Source organism: Trachemys scripta, chromosome 1 (genome assembly GCF_013100865.1).
Source record: "Trachemys scripta elegans isolate TJP31775 chromosome 1, CAS_Tse_1.0, whole genome shotgun sequence".
Taxonomy (NCBI): Eukaryota; Metazoa; Chordata; order Testudines; family Emydidae; genus Trachemys; species Trachemys scripta.
This window is the reverse complement of record NC_048298.1, coordinates 229,998,256-230,017,871: the sequence shown is the minus strand read 5'-3', so window position 1 is coordinate 230,017,871 and position 19,616 is coordinate 229,998,256. Positions and strand designations below refer to the sequence as shown.

At 41.6% G+C, this 19,616-nt stretch overlaps 1 protein-coding gene across 1 annotated transcript in view; it reads left to right on the top strand.

Moving 5' to 3' along the window:
- The first annotated feature begins 639 nt into the window (after window positions 1-639).
- The window catches only part of CRACDL (CRACD like), a 37,967-nt gene continuing 18,990 nt past the window's right edge, over window positions 640-19,616 (top strand). Inside the window, exons 1-7 of the mRNA XM_034757956.1 lie at window positions 640-716; window positions 1,826-1,994; window positions 4,309-4,444; window positions 5,112-5,276; window positions 5,929-5,997; window positions 9,616-9,846; window positions 12,319-13,936. Coding sequence (XP_034613847.1) covers window positions 650-716; window positions 1,826-1,994; window positions 4,309-4,444; window positions 5,112-5,276; window positions 5,929-5,997; window positions 9,616-9,846; window positions 12,319-13,936 — 2,455 coding nt within the window. The 5' untranslated portion in view covers window positions 640-649. The remainder of the gene's footprint in view (window positions 717-1,825; window positions 1,995-4,308; window positions 4,445-5,111; window positions 5,277-5,928; window positions 5,998-9,615; window positions 9,847-12,318; window positions 13,937-19,616) is intronic.

Below are 19,616 nucleotides of genomic sequence, written 5' to 3'. Positions count from 1 at the left end.
TTAAAGGAAATCATTACGCATATAATGAACTGTGATAAGATGTTCATTATTTTATTTTTGACTTCTATATCTACATAGTCCTGGTGAGTAAATTAATTTTAAAAAAGCTGTCACCCTTTTGTGGATTTGTCAAAAAAGAAAAACTATACAACACTGGGCCACAATCCATTCATTTAAATTTAATTGAAATAAAATAAAACTACATTCAGTATACTTTTCTAATCGTATTTTTCCATGTAAACAGATGCTCTAGTTACAGAGAGGTTATGAGATCGCTACTGGGTGAGGAAAGCAGAGACACAATTGCAAAGAGGAAGGGAGATAGTACATGAAGTAAATTCTCTCTGAAGAGATGGTTCACACACTGTGGAAAATTTGGGACCTCATTTTCTGTCAACTGAGGCCAGTGACAGAACTCTCATAGAATGAAATGGGACCAGGATTGGAGGTTGTCTTATGAAGTTGCAACATCCTGTGGAATTCATTCCAATATTACCTAAAGCACTTTGCCCTATGATGTATTTTTATCATTCTGGATGTATACATTTAGGTGTGTCAGTTTAAAATGGTCATTTGATTATTGTAAACTAACTTTTCTTTGAAATTAATAAACACCTTTTCCCTCCCCCCTTATATTAGTGACTATCACATGAGTTCCACAAGGATAATGGATTATAAATTGCGAGATGCTGAAGGATGTGGTGAGGACAATTCAGGTAGAGTGCCTACTTTCCATGTGTATATGAAAAGTATTCATTTACTGTTAAGAATTCTTGAGTTTCATACCATTTGGGCTTCTCACAGTAGTGATTCTATTTATTTAGGGAATGTGCTCACGGTCTCTCTCTGAGTTATAATTTTGGGACATTTTCAGATGCTTAAATTAAAACACTTTCTTAGAGTGAAATTCAGATGTGGTGTAAGTGGCATAATTCTTTTCACTTCAGTGGACTTGCAGCATGTCTGATTTTTGGCCCTTTATCTCTGGTGACTTTGTTATAACCTCTGCTGTTCAAAATGTGTGCCCATTCTGTATTAGTTTGCAGGATGTCCCTGAAAGACACTGCTGCGAGTGTTTGGGTTTTTGTTGTTGTTAAAGTGCTTTGGGTAAAATGCTAATTTTTATCATGAGAAAATTGCAATTATCCCTATCTAAGCTCCTGCCCCTCTGAGCAGCACAGCATCACATTTTTCCTTGATTCCTATTTTAATATTCTGAGAACCAATGAATTACATAATTACCATTTAAAATATTTTGTATTTGTTATAAAACTGATATTATTAAAAGCATTAGCCTCCTGACACTGCATTTTCCACCTAAATGTGACATTTTTGCATTTAAATTAGTTTTGCCATTTGGAAACAAGACTGTCCAGATCTTAACTGTTTAGTTTGCTAAATTACAACATTGAGTTTCCAAACTGTAATTTCATCTCTGCATCCCAGTCAGTTAACACAGTGGTTTTTCTTCATGGTTTAATTCTATTAAAACTTATCTGAAAAGGCAGGTAGAAACAGTATTAGAAAAGATCCTATTTCCTGTATTATAGGTTATTTCTAACATGCCATAGGCATCACAAAGCATTTCGCCAGATAATAATAATAATAATTAATAATTAATAATACCTTGCAATCAATTTAGACTTGAGACCTGTTAATACAAAAAAAAAAAAACAAAAAACCAACAACCCATAGTGGGCCAGGTTGCTTCTTCCAAGAAAAATTTCTTATGAAAAAATCCAATGGAATTTCATAGAGAATTATGACTTTTTTCTTAGAACTTTAAAACTATCATACAGACTCTCCTTAATATTTCTTTATTTAGGAAAGAAAAAGTCAAAGTTCAAATCTTTCAAAAAGTTCTTTGGGAAAAGGAAAAGGAAAGAGACCTTACCATCTTCGGGGAGCATCACTCTGAAACCATGCCAGTCAGCTAGTGATGTCACAGTCCCAGAGTCCATGCACATTGACTATGATTCTGAAGATGAACTTGAGTAAGTCTTACTTTTATTCACAAACAATGAATTGCTTTTCCAAAAGACAGAATGATGTTTATGGATTAAATATCCAAGTGCTTACCTCCAACTGTTACTCAAAAAGCCACACATTCTCAGGCACCTCACTTTCTTTAGGAAAATACTGATTGTAAGTAAATGTGATCTAGGTGCAACAGTTACTAATATCTCATCTGAGGAGAAATAAACTTCATTATAAAGTTTTCAAAAGTGCCTAGGTCCCATTTTCAAAACTGACTGTCAGGAATGTAGGTACCTCAATCTCAATGAAAGTCAATGGAATTTCAGCTCCTCTGTAACAGATTTTCAAAGGTATTTGTAAAAAGAACAGGAGTACTTGTGGCACCTTAATAATAAATATAATAAATAATAATAAATAATAATAATGCTCTAATAAATTTGTTAGTCTCTAAGGTGCCACAAGTACTCCTGTTCTTCTTTTTGGGACATTTATAAACCTCCAGCACCCATCTAGAAGGTTTACATGTCCAGAAAGAAGATGGAGCAATTAGAAAACATGGATACATGTGCTCATACAACGTGCTTCTCTAGTTGTTGTTTTAGTCTTGTAAAATGTAGATGCATAAAGGAGCTGTAACGCCCCTGACTGGCACTTACTTAGCAAATTGGTATAGATTTCTCTCGGACCTTGGCTGCATTACAGAGATCACATTTTCACTTAGATAAACTGTTCTTGTAGTGTCTTTAATGTATTGGGCACATGCAGCAGGCTTTCCTTCCTTCTGCAGCTCGAATACAGATAATCTCTTTCCACCTATTGTTTTATCAAAAATATTTATAGCTACCACTGCAAGGAAAATTTCACTCTTCGTTTATGTTTGTGTTCCCTTATGTCCCTCTGGTTGTATCTCAGTTTCGGGGCTACACAATTTTTTTATTTACTGGTGGTAGTGTTGTTTTTTTTATAATCTCTTCAAGGTTCCAATGCCATAGAGAAATTAATAGCTGTGAGTGTCCCAAAATGTCACATGAATATTTGCTATATTCTTTTGTTTGCTTTATTTAAAAAGAAAGAGGGGGGAAAAAGCAAATCTGTGCGCACACATTTCAGATCTCTAGGCACTGTGGTAGTACAAATAAATAATAACCCCATCAGTTAAACAGAGGCAGGTACACAATTTCCAGTATTTTGGATGTTATTGGCAGGGTTACCAGTCAGCCAGTGCTACTACCCTGCCATGCAACGAAACTTACCAGGACAGAACCTTACCTGTGAGACCCATGGAACTGCCCTACAGTTCCCTGGAAGAAACAAAGCATTTGATTCACCCTGTGCAACATTTGTAGAAGCAATTACTTGCTACTCCCCTCAAAAATCAGAAGTAAAATGCGAATATTAAGGGTCCCTACATTAAGAGAGAAGAATTCTCACATCTCCTCTACAAGCCCACAAGCAGCGTCCATGAAAACTGTAGTTCACAAGTTCCACTGAGACTAGCAGCATTGCATTCATAGGTTCCAGTATTGCAATTGGTTCTGCACAGGTGAGTCTATCCTAGCAGATCCTAGGGGATCCATGGGAGTCTAGAAACTTGTCCTAGATAGCCAATGTGGCAGCCTTCCCCTCCCCAACTCTACTGGAGTTGTGTCACCAGGATTCCCCTCTTTTCTCTCCTGCACCCCATGCCACGGCTTTCCCCAGAAGGAAACAGATCAGTGAAGATGTTAGTACAGGCGGGTGGAGGGGCAATCTGTACATGGAGAACCTTATCGGGACTCAGGAGTATAAAAGGGAATAAGTAGTACACACAGATGTGTGTAAAAATTATTACTTTATAGTTTTAATAGAGAAGAAACTAGGAGGGTTCTGTAGAGGCTATTCTAAAAACACTTAAAATTTAATAGAGGACAATATCCTTTCCTTAGTGTTTTTTTTTGCTTTTGTTCAGAATCCTATATAATTCTATAGGAGGGATATAATTCTTTATGAAATGTAGGATTCTTAAAGAAAAACCCACTATAGAAATTATAATCTATTAAATTCTGTAGGGTTTCACGTCCAGGATTTTAGTAGTCTGTTTTATCAGCATTACAGATGTCACTGCTTTTAAGTTGTTTTCTTTTTAAGCTACTACACAGGTTTATCTGAATGTTGTGACCGTTGTTTTCAATCAGCAATTTAGAATTTCAGGCATAACGGGAATGATATGCAACATTTATCTGATATCTCCATTTACAAGATCCTCTTTAGTTAATCTAAGAATTAAGTATCCGGTAAAAGGATTAAAAAAACAAGCGTATACATGTTCACTAGCTTATTATATTATCCTAGGACCCACACAGGTATTATGGGAAGCAGAGCGTTATCACATGACAGCATTTTCATTTCTGAGCCCGTGCAAGAGCCTGCTAGGCCCGTACGAGTGTTTTCTCAGGAAAACGTTTCCGATCGGATTAGAGCTTTGCAGGTAACACAAGACGTTCTTTTATAATATTAGAAATTTAGTTTCTTTCAAACTTTACTTTTTAGAATTGTCTATAACTGAACATTTGGTTTCTGCTAAATAACAATAATTACATTAGTGCGGTGGTTCTCAAACTGTGGGTCGGGACCCCCTTTGAAAGGGGTCACGAGGACTGGCTTATACTTGCTGGGACCCGGGGCTGAAGTCCGAGCAGGGCTCAGGTTACAGGACCCCCGACTAGGGGCTGAAGTCCTTGAGCTTCAGCTTTGGCCCCCCGGCCCAGAGCGGTGGGGCTTGGACTTTGTCCTCCATCCCCCCGGGACAGTGGAGCTTGGGCAGTCTCATGCTTCGGTCCCCCCTCCTGGGGTCGTGAGGTAAATTTTGTTGTCAGAAGGGGGTCACGGTGCAATGAACTTTGAGAAACCCTGCATTAGTGCATAATTTGTTAATCCAACAACATTACTATATCTTGATTCAATCTAAATTAGAGTGATAAGGTATATGAGCTGTTTGGTACCCAGGGAGAACCTGAAATGGAGGTGCTCTATGCTCTGGCTCATTAAGTTGTATCTTGTTGTGTAGAGTTAAAATCAAAATAAATCATTGGAGTGGACAGAGTCAGATAATGTGGGAAAAAACATTCAAAATGTACTTCCATGTCATATTGCAGTTGAAACTCCAACATAGCATGAAACTGGGGCCGCCTCCTCCATTTGGAATTCATGCAAAGCGGATAGATGATGCTGGGACTAGCTCTGAAGATGATGGGTTACCCAGGAGTCCTCCAGAAATATCTTTGCTACATGAAATTCTAAGTTCCAGCACAGCAACAAGGGTGAGTAGATTGTGATATTGACAATGTCAACACTTACTGGACCAGACTTTCCTATTTGAGCATCCTTTTTTGTGTGAAAGGGCAGGATAAATGACTTAGTTTGCTGTCCTTCATCAAGTTTTATCTCTCTTCATCAGAACTGGTTGGACTTCTTCCAATATCTATGCATAAAACCATATTGGTGATAGATTGTCAGCTGCAGTAACTCCTGGAGGAATGTTTGTGTCCCTCTTCTCTTTTGATTGTGGTTATGTACCAGTTATGTGTATTGGGTTATTGTAGCCAGCCACTATAGCAATCCAGAGAAAGAGAGCTAAAAAATCAGTAGTCTCTTCAGAATCAGTCAATAAAAGCAGAGCTCTCTCACTCTTAACACTGTGTCCTCCAGCCTGGGAAGAAGAAACTTTCAAGAATTTGTAATTATTTTTAAAATGTAATTTTGCTATGCAGTATTTAATGAAGCCTTCATTCTTTTCCTGTGTCTCTTATGTTTTATGTTTGCAAGGTCCTCTCTAATTCTTAGAACTTGGTAGCAGTACTGGACTGTAGCTTAGATCGTCAGTGTCTGTGTGTGCTATGTGTAGATGTTTTCTGTTAGTAACCATCTCATTTGTCATCTTTTACTGAATCTCTTCCTCATTCCATCCCACAGTTCTCTGACTCTCACAAGCACCCTAGCTCTTTGAGTTTAGCTGGAACAGGCAGTGAAGAAGAAGAACAGGTAACTTCCACCAAATATATTAAGAAGCAAGCAACATATATATGAGTCTTTTAAGGAAATTTAAGGCATAAATATGTTACTTTGTTGTCTGTTTGCTGCAAGAACAACCTTTTGTATATGTTATGCCTGTTTGCTTTTTTTAATGCTTGTCCTGCTAACATAAAATGTTACAATTCTTTATCAACAGAATTCTCTAATGCCAAATAATTCTTGATGATGATAAAAAGTCAAAAAGAGAACATACAAGTGCATTTGAACACCTAAAACGCAGGAATTCTGCAGAGGATTTAATAAAATTCCCGACTGCCCTAATCTATGGTGTTAGTTCATGATCAGGATTTATTAATGACTTCTGGACATGAATTTTAGACAGTGACTTTCCCCTTTTTATGCTGAAAGATCTTGTATGTTGTGAAGGCTATTTGTTTTAAAAGAATTCCCCATGCTGTAATACTGAGGGATAATAATAGTAATGGTGGTGGTGGTGAGGGTGATGATAATTAATAATTAAAGACCCCTTCTGGTATATCGCCCATCTCAAAATCTCAAAGCACTTTACAAACATGAATGAATTTAGCCACCAAACACATAGATAAACTTAGCCTGTGAGACTGGTATCATTATCCTCATTTTACAGATGAGGAAACTGAGACAAAGAGAGCTAAATGAGGTGCCCAAACAGAGGAAGTCTGTTGCACAGCCATGAATAAAACCCAGATCCTCTTAGTCCCAGTCCCCTGCTTTGACTACAGAACCACCCCATTCTCTTACATTGGTGCAGTAACACTTGGCCTGGTAATAGTGATTAGCGTTGCTACTTGGGAGACCTGGGTTCAGTCTTTAGTCGGTATCTCTCTACCTGACACAGCATGAGCTGGGAATTCTTCTGTAACGACATTTGCAGTCCTTGAGGAGAAGTGAATAGATGCCTTTCTTCAATCAGCACTAAATCATTCTGGTTGATTGAAAAGTGGTTTTGACAGGTTCTGAAGAGTCTCAATTAGTCCTCCTCAGCTGCATTATGGTGGCTGCAATGCGGGGGGTAAAGCGAGGAGCATTTTTGAGATGTGGGGGAGGGAATTGCAAAGGAAAAATAAAATTGTTTTATTTCTATTATTTGTTTATTTCAGTTCTAAATTGACAGTTATGTGATAATCATGCAAAATATACTTTTAAATCCCATTGAGATGACACAGGCTGCTGGCATCTTTTCCTCTTCACTATATATTTCACATAAAACTATTTGAAATGCTCCTTGTTACTGGGCAAAGTGAAATTTTAACCCATTTTAGAAAAAAAGGAAATAACACTTTTTTTTTTCTGAAAACAGGTGTAAATTCTTTGTAAATGTGTTTTTGCCAATACAGGATATACCCAGAAAGCGGCACGGTGCGAATGCATTCCTGCCATGGCAGGCTTTAGCTACAGCTTCTAAGAGATTGGGCTTCTTTAGGAGAGGGGAGGAGACACATCACCCCAGTGACAGTGCAAGACCTCCCTCCTGGGCTATGGGAGGGCACATGCTGGGCAGCATGACCTGCTACACCTTGAAAAAGATGTTGCCAGAGTCCTCCTCTCCCCATCCACAACAGCACAGCTTTGTTGGTTTGAAGAGGGAAGATGGTGTTGTGGCCTTACCTCCACTGGATACCCCCACTCTGGGGCTGGCTCCCCTGCAATGGCCACATGCCCTGTTCTCACCAGTGCAGCCAGCTGAATGATGGTTGTCCCCTACCAGTGTGCACTGCTTGGGAAGGGCTTTCTCAACCTTCTCCCCCTCTTGTACACATGCACAAGGCCAGCCATAACCTGACGTACAGTCTCTGCAGCAAATATACATCTGACACTCAATTTGAATGCTGTATTTTAAGTGAAGTGACAGAAACTGTATTCTTTAGTTTTCTAATCTAATGATCAGTGTTAGTATTACCTGAAGTTTGAGCTCCAAGTGATCAAGGAGAAAGGACATTGGGCATTCATGTCAGTCCTTCAGGTGAGCAAATAGAATAGAATTAGAATTAATGGAGATATCCCATCTCCTAGAACTGGAAGGGACCTTGAAAGGTCATTGAGTCCAGCCCCCTGCCTTCACTAGCAGGACCAAGTACTGATTTTGCCCCAGATCCCTAAGTGGCCCCCTCAAGGATTGAACTCACAACCCTGGGTTTAGCAGGCCAATGCTCAAATCACTGAGCTATCCCTCCCCCCAATACTTTGCCTTTATCAAGGAGCTGAAATGTCAATGTATTCACTGTAAGGTACTAATGTGTAATGTACCCATGTATCATTGTTACACATTAGTCATGTTTAAATAGCAAATTGCAGATATCTTAGAGAAAACTTCAGTCCAAATTAGTTAAAACATCCCTTAGCTGGCATGATTGAATTATACGCCCTCCCCCCCGCCCTTTTTTTTTTTTAAATATAGAATGATTAGAGATCCAGCTTTCACTGAAGTCTGTGGGAGTTTTTCCATTGATTTCAATAGGAGCAGAAACAGATCCTTTATATACAAAAGAATACATGTTTGGCTGCAGTGCATAAAGCAGTTTTTTGGCACATTGGATACAAATGTTGATTTTTCTCCATAAGCAAAATAAATATTTCACGGCTCTTATTTGAGAGAAAATATCTATATCTGTCAGCAGCCCCACAGTACTTGGATAGCAGCACAAAGCAACATGAAGGGAAAAACTGCAATAAGGGAATATATTTGAGTTTCAAGCTGTCACAGGATTACTATAAACAGTGATAAGAGATCATTTTAAAGTTATGACTGATACCTTGGCAATATCCTTTTTTTTTTTCTTATTTTGAAGAATTTAATTATTGAAAGAGAAAAATCACTTTTAAAAATTCATTTTGTAAGATGATCTTAATTTCATACCTGAGTGGGAATTGAGAATTATGCATAAACCTTGGGATTTACACATTACATTTATGGAAGGCTGAAAAGTTGAACTCCTCTGGCAGGAAAGTACCATATCCTAAAGATACCAAGAGTATTATTTCTGGATGGATTGTTGTACTGGTTGGAAGTTCCAGGCTTGAGCAAGCCATGATATTTTATTTTGGGGTGGGGTGGGGAGGAATGAAATATTCTGTTTGTGGTTAAAAACGTCACAGATTTTCCAAATGGAAATAAACATGCAAGTAGGTTAAATATTGGGGACACCAACCTTTGACATTGTTTTCTTAAAGAGAGGTTGTAGGATTGGAAAGAGATGTGGCCCTGTATGACTGGAAAGCAGAAGGGTTCTAGCCCTGTAGGTTTGTGGGTAGGAGTCAGAAAGGGAGCTGTCTCAGGAGGATTGGCCTTTGAAGTTTTTCCTAATTTCCTTTCTCAGATGTGTTGACACTTTTTTCATTTGTTTTAGGTCTGCTATTTAACGGTGACACATTCTTTTCCAATAGACTGGATATTGCAATCTTCTAGCTGTTAAAATGCAAAACTGCTATCACAGTATTTCATGCGCAAAAGCTAGTAATTGCAGTTCAACTGAAATAAAAGTAAAAAAAACCCCAAACCCCAGTAAATAAGTTTTTTCTCTGTAAAATTGCTATTTTCATTGCTTGGTTTCATTGTTTGATGTTATCTTTGGGATTTTTTTTTTTTAGGTCACTTCAGGTCCTTCTTCTAGGCCCCGCTCTACAGAAGGCCAACTATTCCCTAGGCATGCAAGTGCTAAAACTATATCTCCCCGAACATCTGACAGCAGCATCTCGCCTGCAGCTGATTTTGACACTCCGCCTGAATTCTCCACTTGCTTAGATAATTCTGCTGCTAAACACAAGCTTTTAATAAAACCACGGAACCAGAGATCTAGTAAAATGAGAAGACGTCCTTCGGTAATTGTAAAAATAAACAGAGAACTCAGCACTGACTTTAAACTACACATTCTTACTTGACTTGCCATTCTTATTTCTGCCTCTATAAGCATTTATTAAGTAGTGCCAGAGCTGTGAGTGGATATTTCATTGCTTTCTAATCACTAATGTTTAAGCATTGTGTATGCATCTGGAATAGAACCTCTAAGAGCAATGTGTAAGCTGCACGCTGCGAGAGGGGATTACTTGTTAATTCTCTTGATATAAGGATTTATGGCTACATTTCATTTCTTCTTAAAGTTACCATGAGGTGTTATTTCAGTGTTTAACAGTGATGATAAAGTTGAGGCTCTACTAGCATTTGTTACTCATTTTTTAAAAACCAGAGCATAACTTGATTGTAACATATTTTTCTGGATGGAAATTTGGTCTGTCAAACCTGACCCTTAGAAAGAATTTTGTTATTGGGCTTTAAAAAAATCCCCAAGGCAACAGGGACATTTTTAACTTTCTAAAGTCACATAAATAAGAGATCACATGGCCAAGAGTTGGAGCCAAGTTCTGGTTCCTGGGAACATCGTGCATTCTAATCCCCCTTACACAACTATCCGATCACTTTATCCTTATGTGGCTTTACCAGCAAAGGTGGAAAATTGAGCAAAAAATATGCCCTCCCAAAAAAACATTTTTTGTATCTCAGTGAAGTTTTTCTGAGTAAAAAAGACAGCCATTTTAGAATACATTTTTCTAACTCTGTCTCAAATCTTGATTTTTTTTAATTAAAATTGTACAGGCTCTTAATACATTATTTGCATTAGTGCGTCTGGATATTTTGAACCTCTTATTAAAAAAATTGTCTTGTTTAAAGACATAAATATAATTTTCCCCCAACTATGATGTCAAGAGGATTTGTTATTTTTTCAAAACCAGTGAGCAACTTTTGTGCTTGGGAAAGCAGTCTTGAGCTATGCATAGTGACAATGCAGGCTGTATCAGAGAAGCATGAAAAGCAGCAGTGGAAAAGGCTATCTAATCCATTCCTTTCTGCCAGTGCAGGAGTGTTGCCAGTATATTCACTATTGCTTTGTCCAGTCCTGTCTTAAATAACCAAAGTGATAAAGCCTCCATGATTTCCCTTGGAAAGCTTTTGCACTGTTTAATAGATCTTTCCACTAGTAATTTTTTCCTCATACAATTTTGCCGGAGTACTTCTGTCCTGATCTACATCCTGTTTTTATATTCCTGGACCTTTATTTGGCATAGACTACATCTTATACTTAATTAGCATGGTAACTTTGTTGTTTGCAAAACTGGGAGTAGGATGAGACATAAGTCACTTTAGAATGCAAGCTTTGTATTCCTCAGGGTACATCTACACTACAGCGGGGAGTCGATTTAAGATACGCAAATTCAGCTACGTGAATAGCGTAGCTGAATTCGACGTATTACAGCCGACTTACCCCGTTGTGAGGACGGCGGCAAAATCGACTTCTGCCGCTTTTTGTCGGCGGCGCTTACTACCACCTCCGCTGGTGGAGTTAGAGCGCCGATTCGGGGATCGATTGTCGCGTCCCAACGGGACGCGATAAATCGATCCCCGAGAGGTCGATTTCTACCCGCCGATTCAGGCGGGTAGTATAGACCAGGCCTCAGATTAGTACCTACATCTAAAATATGGCTTTACACAATAGACTACAGTGATTCAGTAAGATAACAACGGCACTGTATGAAAATGGATATTCCACAGGTTAATAAAATGCTTTGAAATAATCCTGTATATTCAGCCAATTCTAAGTACATATTTACAAAAGCTTACCTTATGTGTTATCAAAAGACCTCCCAAATAAATAAATGCTTTATAAGCTTTCGTGAAATATTTTTAACTCTTGAAAGAAAACAGAAGCTACAAAAGATTGGAAGGGTGTGTCACAATTTGACTAAAGATAAGAAGACCATCTGCTGTACATTATCATATTTAATACTTTTATTAGTCCCTTTGCATAGACTTGCCATTCCAAGGTCAGGTCTTACAAAGAAGGGTTTTTGTGATGTGTTATAGCATGATGGAGCTGTTCTTTGCCACTGGAGCACCACAATGTAGCCAAATTGCACTGGTGAATCCAGCCCCGAAAACTTGTCTTCAGAGTCCTACAGCTCCAGCTTTGCTGGATATTGGCTACAGATACAAAGGCATCAAAGAGGTTAATTATGTAGGGGCAGGAAATGACGTCTTAATTTGATTTCTTGATCGTTTGGTTAGAAAATTATTACACATGTATGTAATACAGCTTGCTAAGCATAATACGATGAAATCAGCATATAGTACATAAATATAAACTAATTAGCTATGTGTGTTCAAGACAGGGACTGTTTTCCTCTCTGTTTGGAAAGCAGTTGCCAGACTGTGGGCTCTGCCACAGTCTAAACAATAAATGAAAGTGTGTGAAGTTATAAAGAAATAATAAAATCTTAATAATTGTTTGCTGTTTGTAGCGGACCCACTCAGAGTCTCTGAATGACTTGAGCTGCACCCCAGAAGAAGAGGAGCACGATGGAAGAGAGATGCTGACAGACTTGACATGTGAAGTCTTCACCACCAGCCTTCAGAAATTGACAAACAGCACAGCTGTGACAAGTGACGTGGCCTCCTGGCAGAGACCTGAAATGCCTAAAGACTTTCCCCATGGCTCGAGACACAGAGACGAAAGGCCTCCCACACGGCAGTTCACTTCTGAGTCTGCCATTGTACAGGAAGTCTCGTTACATGAGAATAATCCTGACAGCTGCCAAACTACACTGGAATTAACACATTCTGAGTCAGATTATCCTTCTTCTTTAGAGCCTAAAGAAAACGTAATCACCCTGTATCCCCCTCCAGATAGAGAAGCACAAAGGGAAAAAGAGCCCCCTGGAACACTAAGTGTGTCCACCGGGAACGTATGTGATGTGTCAGTTAATACTTTAAATCAAGAAAATAAACAGTTTGTTAATGGATCTTCAGTGAATAACCTGCTCTCTGAAGAGTATACTTCAACCAATACTGGCAGTTTTTCTTGTGTGGGAGGGCCAGAAAAAAATGTACAGAAGGATGGTCAGATACCCATGGCAACTTCCTGTAATAAGGAAACAAAGGAGTCTGCAGCATTGCCAGCTTCCAGCAAGCAGTTACCTGAAGGGTCTTCTCAGCTCTCAGACTCACCCTGTGTTTCCTCTGATATCCCACAGCCTGCTTTGTCATCACAGCTGGGGTCATCTGCTTCCTGGTCTCTGGAGCAAACTACGCCCACTCAAGAACTAGCTGCATCTGACAAGGAAAACAATCAGTCCCTGGGACACAGGGAGGCAATTTTGGGGGAAAAAACGGAGAAAGCTGTCAATGAACTCAGCACCTTGCGAAAATTTTCAGTGTCATCAGCACGGGAGAGACCAGGGGCTGGCAGCCTCCACCTGAAAGAAAACTCAGAATGTGAAAGTCCATTAAATACCAAATTCCCCCTGTCAAAAACCAAGCTCTCCTCAAGAAATGAGAAGTTGAAAGAGGATGTGCAGGTGGGCTCGGATCTACAGGAGGAAAAAAATAGCATTAAAAAGCAGGTGTCGCTGGCAGATTCTGACTCTGAGGTCACGGGCAAAGCAGCAGACACAATGGTGTCTGGCTGTGTTTCTCAGGCCATTGATGCAATTCCAGTGGTATCCCAGTGCCAACCAGGCAGTGAAGATAAAAGTCCTTTTCAAGTAAAGCTTAGGTCCACTTCACTGTCCTTGAAATACAGAGACAGCTCTTCACCAGAATCAAAGGGGTTTAAAAGATACAGTGCAGAAATTAATTTTGAAAAAGAGGGATTGGCATCACTTCTAAAAGGTGAAAAGGCACAGATCAAAAAATCAGCTGATGTAAATATCAATGGCTCTGTGAATGACAACATAAAATCTAAAACAAAGTCCTCTGAACAGCTTAGCACAAAACCTCCATTGCCTAGAAAGCCTGTTTTGCAAAATGTAACTAATGCAAACAGTAACATGGAAAAGCAGGAAAAAGTCACAAAATCTCCTGAATCCAGAAGTAAAGACAGAGACTTGGAGAAAAAATCATGTCCTTCAAAAGTGCCTGGTAAGACTTCTGATACTTTATATAGTTGTCTAAGCTCATTTGAATTCAGAGAGGGGGTTTTTATGGTCTTGAAAGGTATACTTCTCTTTGAAACAATGAAGATGACTTCTAGCAGTAACACATTCCTTCCATTTGTTCCTTTGTACAGTTTACTAATCTGTTTGTCAAAGCAGAAGCATTGTATACATGCAGCTGCAGTTTAATAGAAATGAAATGTTGCAACAAAAAATGAGAAATTAAACCTCTACTACTTCTCAGAGGGAAACAGGGAATGATATCAGCAAAGTAATGTTTCAAAATCATTTGAGCTGATCATATCTTTTTGACTTAATGGAAGCCATGCGAGATATTCTGCAAGTTCAGTCTGGAGCAGCGTCCCAGCTGTGCTAATGAAAAGTTACACAGTGAAGTGGTATTTTCTTTTCTAGTTCCAAACACTCGCTTTCCTGGTGGTCATTGATAATGACTTAGGCCCAGGTCCTCAACTGTATTTTAGATGCCTAACTCCAGTGAAATACCTTCGAGGATCTGACCATTAGGCTCTGATCCTGCAACTGGGTCGCCATAAGCCCAGGAGTCCACCCACACAGAGGCAACTGCAGGAATGGAGCCTTAATAAGAAATAGTGAAGCTTTTTGTAATGGCCAGGGTACTGGAAGTGTAGGGTTGCCAACCCTCCAGGATTGGCCTGGAGTCTCCAGGAATTAAAGATTCATCTTTAATTAAAGATTATGTCATGATTAAATCTCCAGGAATATGTCCAACCAAAATTGACAACCCCATGGAAGAGCCATGCTCTGATCCACAAATCTATTTAAAAGAAAGTCCAAAGGGGTTAGGACACTGTGCAATATGGGAGAATTTTTCAAAATCATTTCTTATACCAGAGCAAGATGAAAATATGACCATGAATACCCTACCTGCCACAGTCTGGTTTCTCACTGAGATTTCTCTGGTAAGGTAACAGGAAGTCTAATAGAATTGTTGCACGTTTTGAATCTGTGTATTTTAAAGTTTAGCAATATTTTTGATATTGACTCTTAAAAAGTAACTAGAGATTTTCATGACCAGATTTGTTGAAGTACAGAGATAGGTCCAAGTCTATATCTGAATGTAACTTCCCCAGTTCAGTGCTATTTGGACTTTGTGGTGGTGTTTGGCCGAGTATAGAAAGACCTGAGACCCAAATCACCTACTGGCCAAAGTTTAGGTGTATGTGACCAGAACAGATGTAGTACTGTGGTCCAAATCTACTAAAGAGCTGATTTCTCCTAGGTTTAGAACAGGGGTGGGCAAACTTTTTGGCCTGAGGGCCACATCGAGTTTCAGATATTGTATGGAGGGCCGGTTATGGGAGGCTGTGCCTCCCCAAACAGCCAGGCATGGCCCAGCCCCCGCCCCCCCTGCTTCTCGCCCCCTGACAGCCCCCCCCCCCCTCGGGCCTCCTGCCCCATCCACACACCCCTGCTCCCTGTCCCGACTGCCCCCAGAATCCCCACCCCTGACTGCCCCCCACTGCCCCATCCAACCCCTCCTCTCATTCCTGACTGCCACCCCCACGAGACCCCTGCCCCATCCAACCCCCCCTCCTTCCTGACTGCCCGCCGGGACCCCTGCACCCATTCAACCCCCCCATTCCCCGCCCCCTGACCGCCCCAACCCCTATCCACATCCCTGCCCCCTAACCACCACCCTGAACTCCCCCGCCCTCTATCCAACCCCACCTGCTCCCTGCCCCATTACTGCGCTGCCTGGAGCACCGGTGGCTGGCAGCGCTACAGCCACGCCTCTCGGCTGGAGCCAGACACGCCACCGCATAGTACAGAGCACCGGGTCAGGCCCCGGCTCTGCAGATGCGCTGCCCAGACACCCAGAGCATTGCACCGGCAGCGGGGTGAGGCTGATGGGGAGAGCCCGGGGGCTAGCCTCCCGGGCCAGGAGCTCGGAGGCCAGGCAGGAGGGTCCCGCAGGCCGGATGTGGTCCGCAGGCCATAGTTTGCCCACATCTGGTTTAGAATGAATAAGGTTTCTGTATTAAAACAAACAAAACCCCCACAACCAACAGACATTTTTAACATTCTTTTGTAAGCATATTTTAGAATACATAAAAAATTGTCGCCTGACGTGACATACAGCCACATTCAATCTGGTTATATTTAACACTCCTCTTTTTATCGGAAACCCAGGGTTTGCTAGTGACAATTTTGTAACATTTCATTGCCATTGCAGTAAAATGATAAATAATCTTACTGGAAAACTTGCAGAAAACTTTACTGGCTGCTCTTTAGTTATAGGGGCATTGACACTTTGAAAATCACACCTCTTTCTGAAAATGTTATGCTTACTATAGGTGTTTGCAACTAAAAGGACTGTAAATGAAAGAAGTTAAAAGGAAAAATTGTTTGAATTGGTTCAGATCTTCCACTGTTGTAAATCAGTGTGGTTCTGTTGACTTCCAGGGAGCTGTGCTGATTTATACCAGCTGAGAATCTGGCCCAGTGTGTTTACTTTGTGTATTTGACAGCCCTTTGTGTACCATCCCGTTTCATGGCTTTGTTGAATGGCCTTTGTACTTCCTATGTCATGTGCTATTCTACTGACCACATTCTCAGGCAGCACTGGGGATGTGGGGGAGAGCTCAAGTGCTCGCTCTTCCCCAGTAAAGAGCTGCTGCTGTTTCTCCATTTGGAGCCAGGACGGTGTCTCCTTTTCCCAGGACCCCGGCACTGAGCCAGGAAGCAAGAGCAGCTGGGAGGACTGCCATAGTGGTCCCCATCTTCCCTCTCCAGGCTCCTGCACCAAGCTGGGGAGAGATGAAAGCTACGGGATAGGGGAGGGTATACCTACCAGATTCCTCACTCCCCAGACCCCGGTAGTGTGCCAGGAAGCAATGGGAACCTGGTGGGGAAGCTGGAGGTGGGGAGGTTCCCTGGAGTTGTTCTGCAGTTCCTGAAGTTGGGAGACCTTACCTCATTGCTGCTTAGGAGGCTGGCAAGCAAGCTTGAGTGTGTGGCTAGGGATGGGGGTGGGGACAGACACATTTAGCAATGCTGCTCTCAGATCTGTCTTCTCTTCCTTGCTGAGAAGGCCTTGATGGACATTAGCATGGAAACAGAAAAACCCTTATCGAATATTTTTACTGGCTTCTTTAAAAAAAGTCATATAGTTGAAAAGCGTCTGTCCGAGCACCAGTTAAAAAATCCGCCAGTACAAAAAAATTCAAGTTAACCACGTTCATTTAACAGGAATGAACTGCTGTTGTTGGACCTGCCGGATAGTGATTCCAAAAGTAACATTCTGCAGGTGCAAACAAGCCTTTCGGGGTATGGATGACTCAGACCTCTGGAAGACTCGTCCTTCTTTTTAACAGGGATATTGAAGGAGGTTTACTAATTGTCTAGTATGCTCAGCACATTATTTATTTATGGTCTCCCATAAACTCTTTTGAAAGGCTTTATCATTGCTTGCTCACTGTAAACAAGACTGGAATAGTCGGCCTAGGGTTACAGGCGTATTTAGTATAAGATATGAAATACTGATACAAGAACCCTGGACCATTTCATAACTGTATGAAACCTACTAAGCATATAAAAGAAGCCGTCATGCTATTTTCTCTGTATTCACTGAATAGCTGTGGGGGAAGGGAATGTTGATTCTGTCATTTTAGCATGAGCTAACTAGGGACATGGTTAGTTTAAATATGGAACAGACTGCTCCATATTGACCTGAGGTCTATAGTATCTCATTGTGGACCTTTCTGCTTAGAAATCTGATCATGGCACTGTTTGTCCTGGTATTGCTTATCATGTGACACTGGGTTGGCAACATGTGCTTGTGGATATGTCTTCTTCAGTACCATATGCAGGCTGTGCCCATTCTCATTAAATACCCAGAGCTGGCTGGCTTTGGAAAGGACATTATGCAGCACCCACTGAAGGGGTGTAGCAGCAGGTGTGCTCCCCCAATGCTCCGAGAAGCTTCTGGGGCAGTGCACTACTGCACCAACCACAGTGCTGTTCACAGCTTAAAAGGCATGGCTGAGCTCTGGCCCCCGTGGTAGCCAATGAGAACAAATTAATTGGTGGAGCAGTGTGCTGACCAGTACTGCTAACTGATGACATAGTCTTCAGTTATTTTATACTGTAAAAAAGGCCTGCCCTCTACTCTCACTAACATAGGAGTACATGCAAATTCATCATTCTGCTTAGCCACTGGCAGAGACAATTCAAAGAGCTGCTATCAAACCCCTCCAGAACGTAGCTCTTCAAAGGAATGTGTGGCTAGATCAGGGGTCGGCAACGTTGGCACGCGGCTCGCCAGGGNCTGCTGTACATGAAATGTGAACTGCGCCTCATCATAATGATTCAGCATAATTAGACCAGCACTCTCTTGCAGTCCAGCCGTGTCTCATCAGCAGCCACGGCTTTTTGAAAGGTCTAATGAACTTAAAGGATGGAAGTGGCTAGTTGCCAGCACTAGCAGAGGTTTGGATGCAATGCAGTGTCAAGTGGGAAACAGCAAAGCTGATGGCCCTGCATACCTGGGAATAGATTGTGTCCATCTAGCCCAGGGGTCGGCAACGTTTGCACGCGGCTCGCCAGGGTAAGCACCCTGGCGGGCCGGGCCAGTTTTATTTACCTGCTGATGCGGCAGGTTCAGCCGATCGCGGCCCCCACTGGCCGCGGTTCGCCGTCCCGGGCCAATGGGGGCGGCGAGAAGCCACGGCCAGCACATCGCTCGCCCGCGCCGCTTCTCGCCACCCCCATTGGCCCGGGACGGCAAACCGCGGCCAGTGGGGGCCGCGATCGGCTGAACCTGCCGCATCAGCAGGTAAATAAAACTGGCCCGGCCCGCCAGGGTGCTTACCCTGGCGAGCCGCGTGCAAACGTTGCCGACCCCTGGGCTAGATGGACACAATCTATTCCCAGGTATGCAGGGCCATCAGCTTTGCTGTTTCCCACTTGACACTGCATTGCATCCAAACCTCTGCTAGTGCTGGCAACTAGCCACTTCCATCCTTTAAGTTCATTAGACCTTTCAAAAAGCCGTGGCTGCTGATGAGACACGGCTGGACTGGAAGAGAGTGCTGGTCTAATTATGCTGAATCATTATGATGAGGCGCAGTTCACATTTCATGTACAGCAGTTTGGAGAGAGTAAGATTGCTATGGTCAGTGTTTACAACAGCAACTTAGTCCCTTCCATTCCATTTAATCTCTAGATTTTTCCAGTTACCTAGAGAACTGGTATTAAAGTGTTTGTTAAGGTTGGTGGCATGCTGACTCCACACCCAAACATAGCCAGCAGTCCAGGTGACTAGAAAGGCCTATGGAGATAGTTGGGGATGGCTAGGTGGCTGCGTGCCTTTAAATTGAACAGGAAACGTTTTAAAATAGTGTGATTGCTGTTGTCTTAGCTGGCCCTGGGGACCTCCAGGGCTAAAAGCGTGAGTCTTTGCAGCTTGAGCTAAAGAGCCATAGGTTGGGGCTCCATAGGTTGGGGCTGTAACAGATTCACATCCTATGTGGATCAGGTACAGAGTGGGACAAGTGACACACATTAACCGGTGGGTTACAAATAGCAAAACCTTAATTAGCCCTTGTGTGAATGCACATGTGAGGATGGCACAAGCAGACTTCTGCTGCCCATTGTGCTCCCCATCTCAGAAGTAGAAACAATGG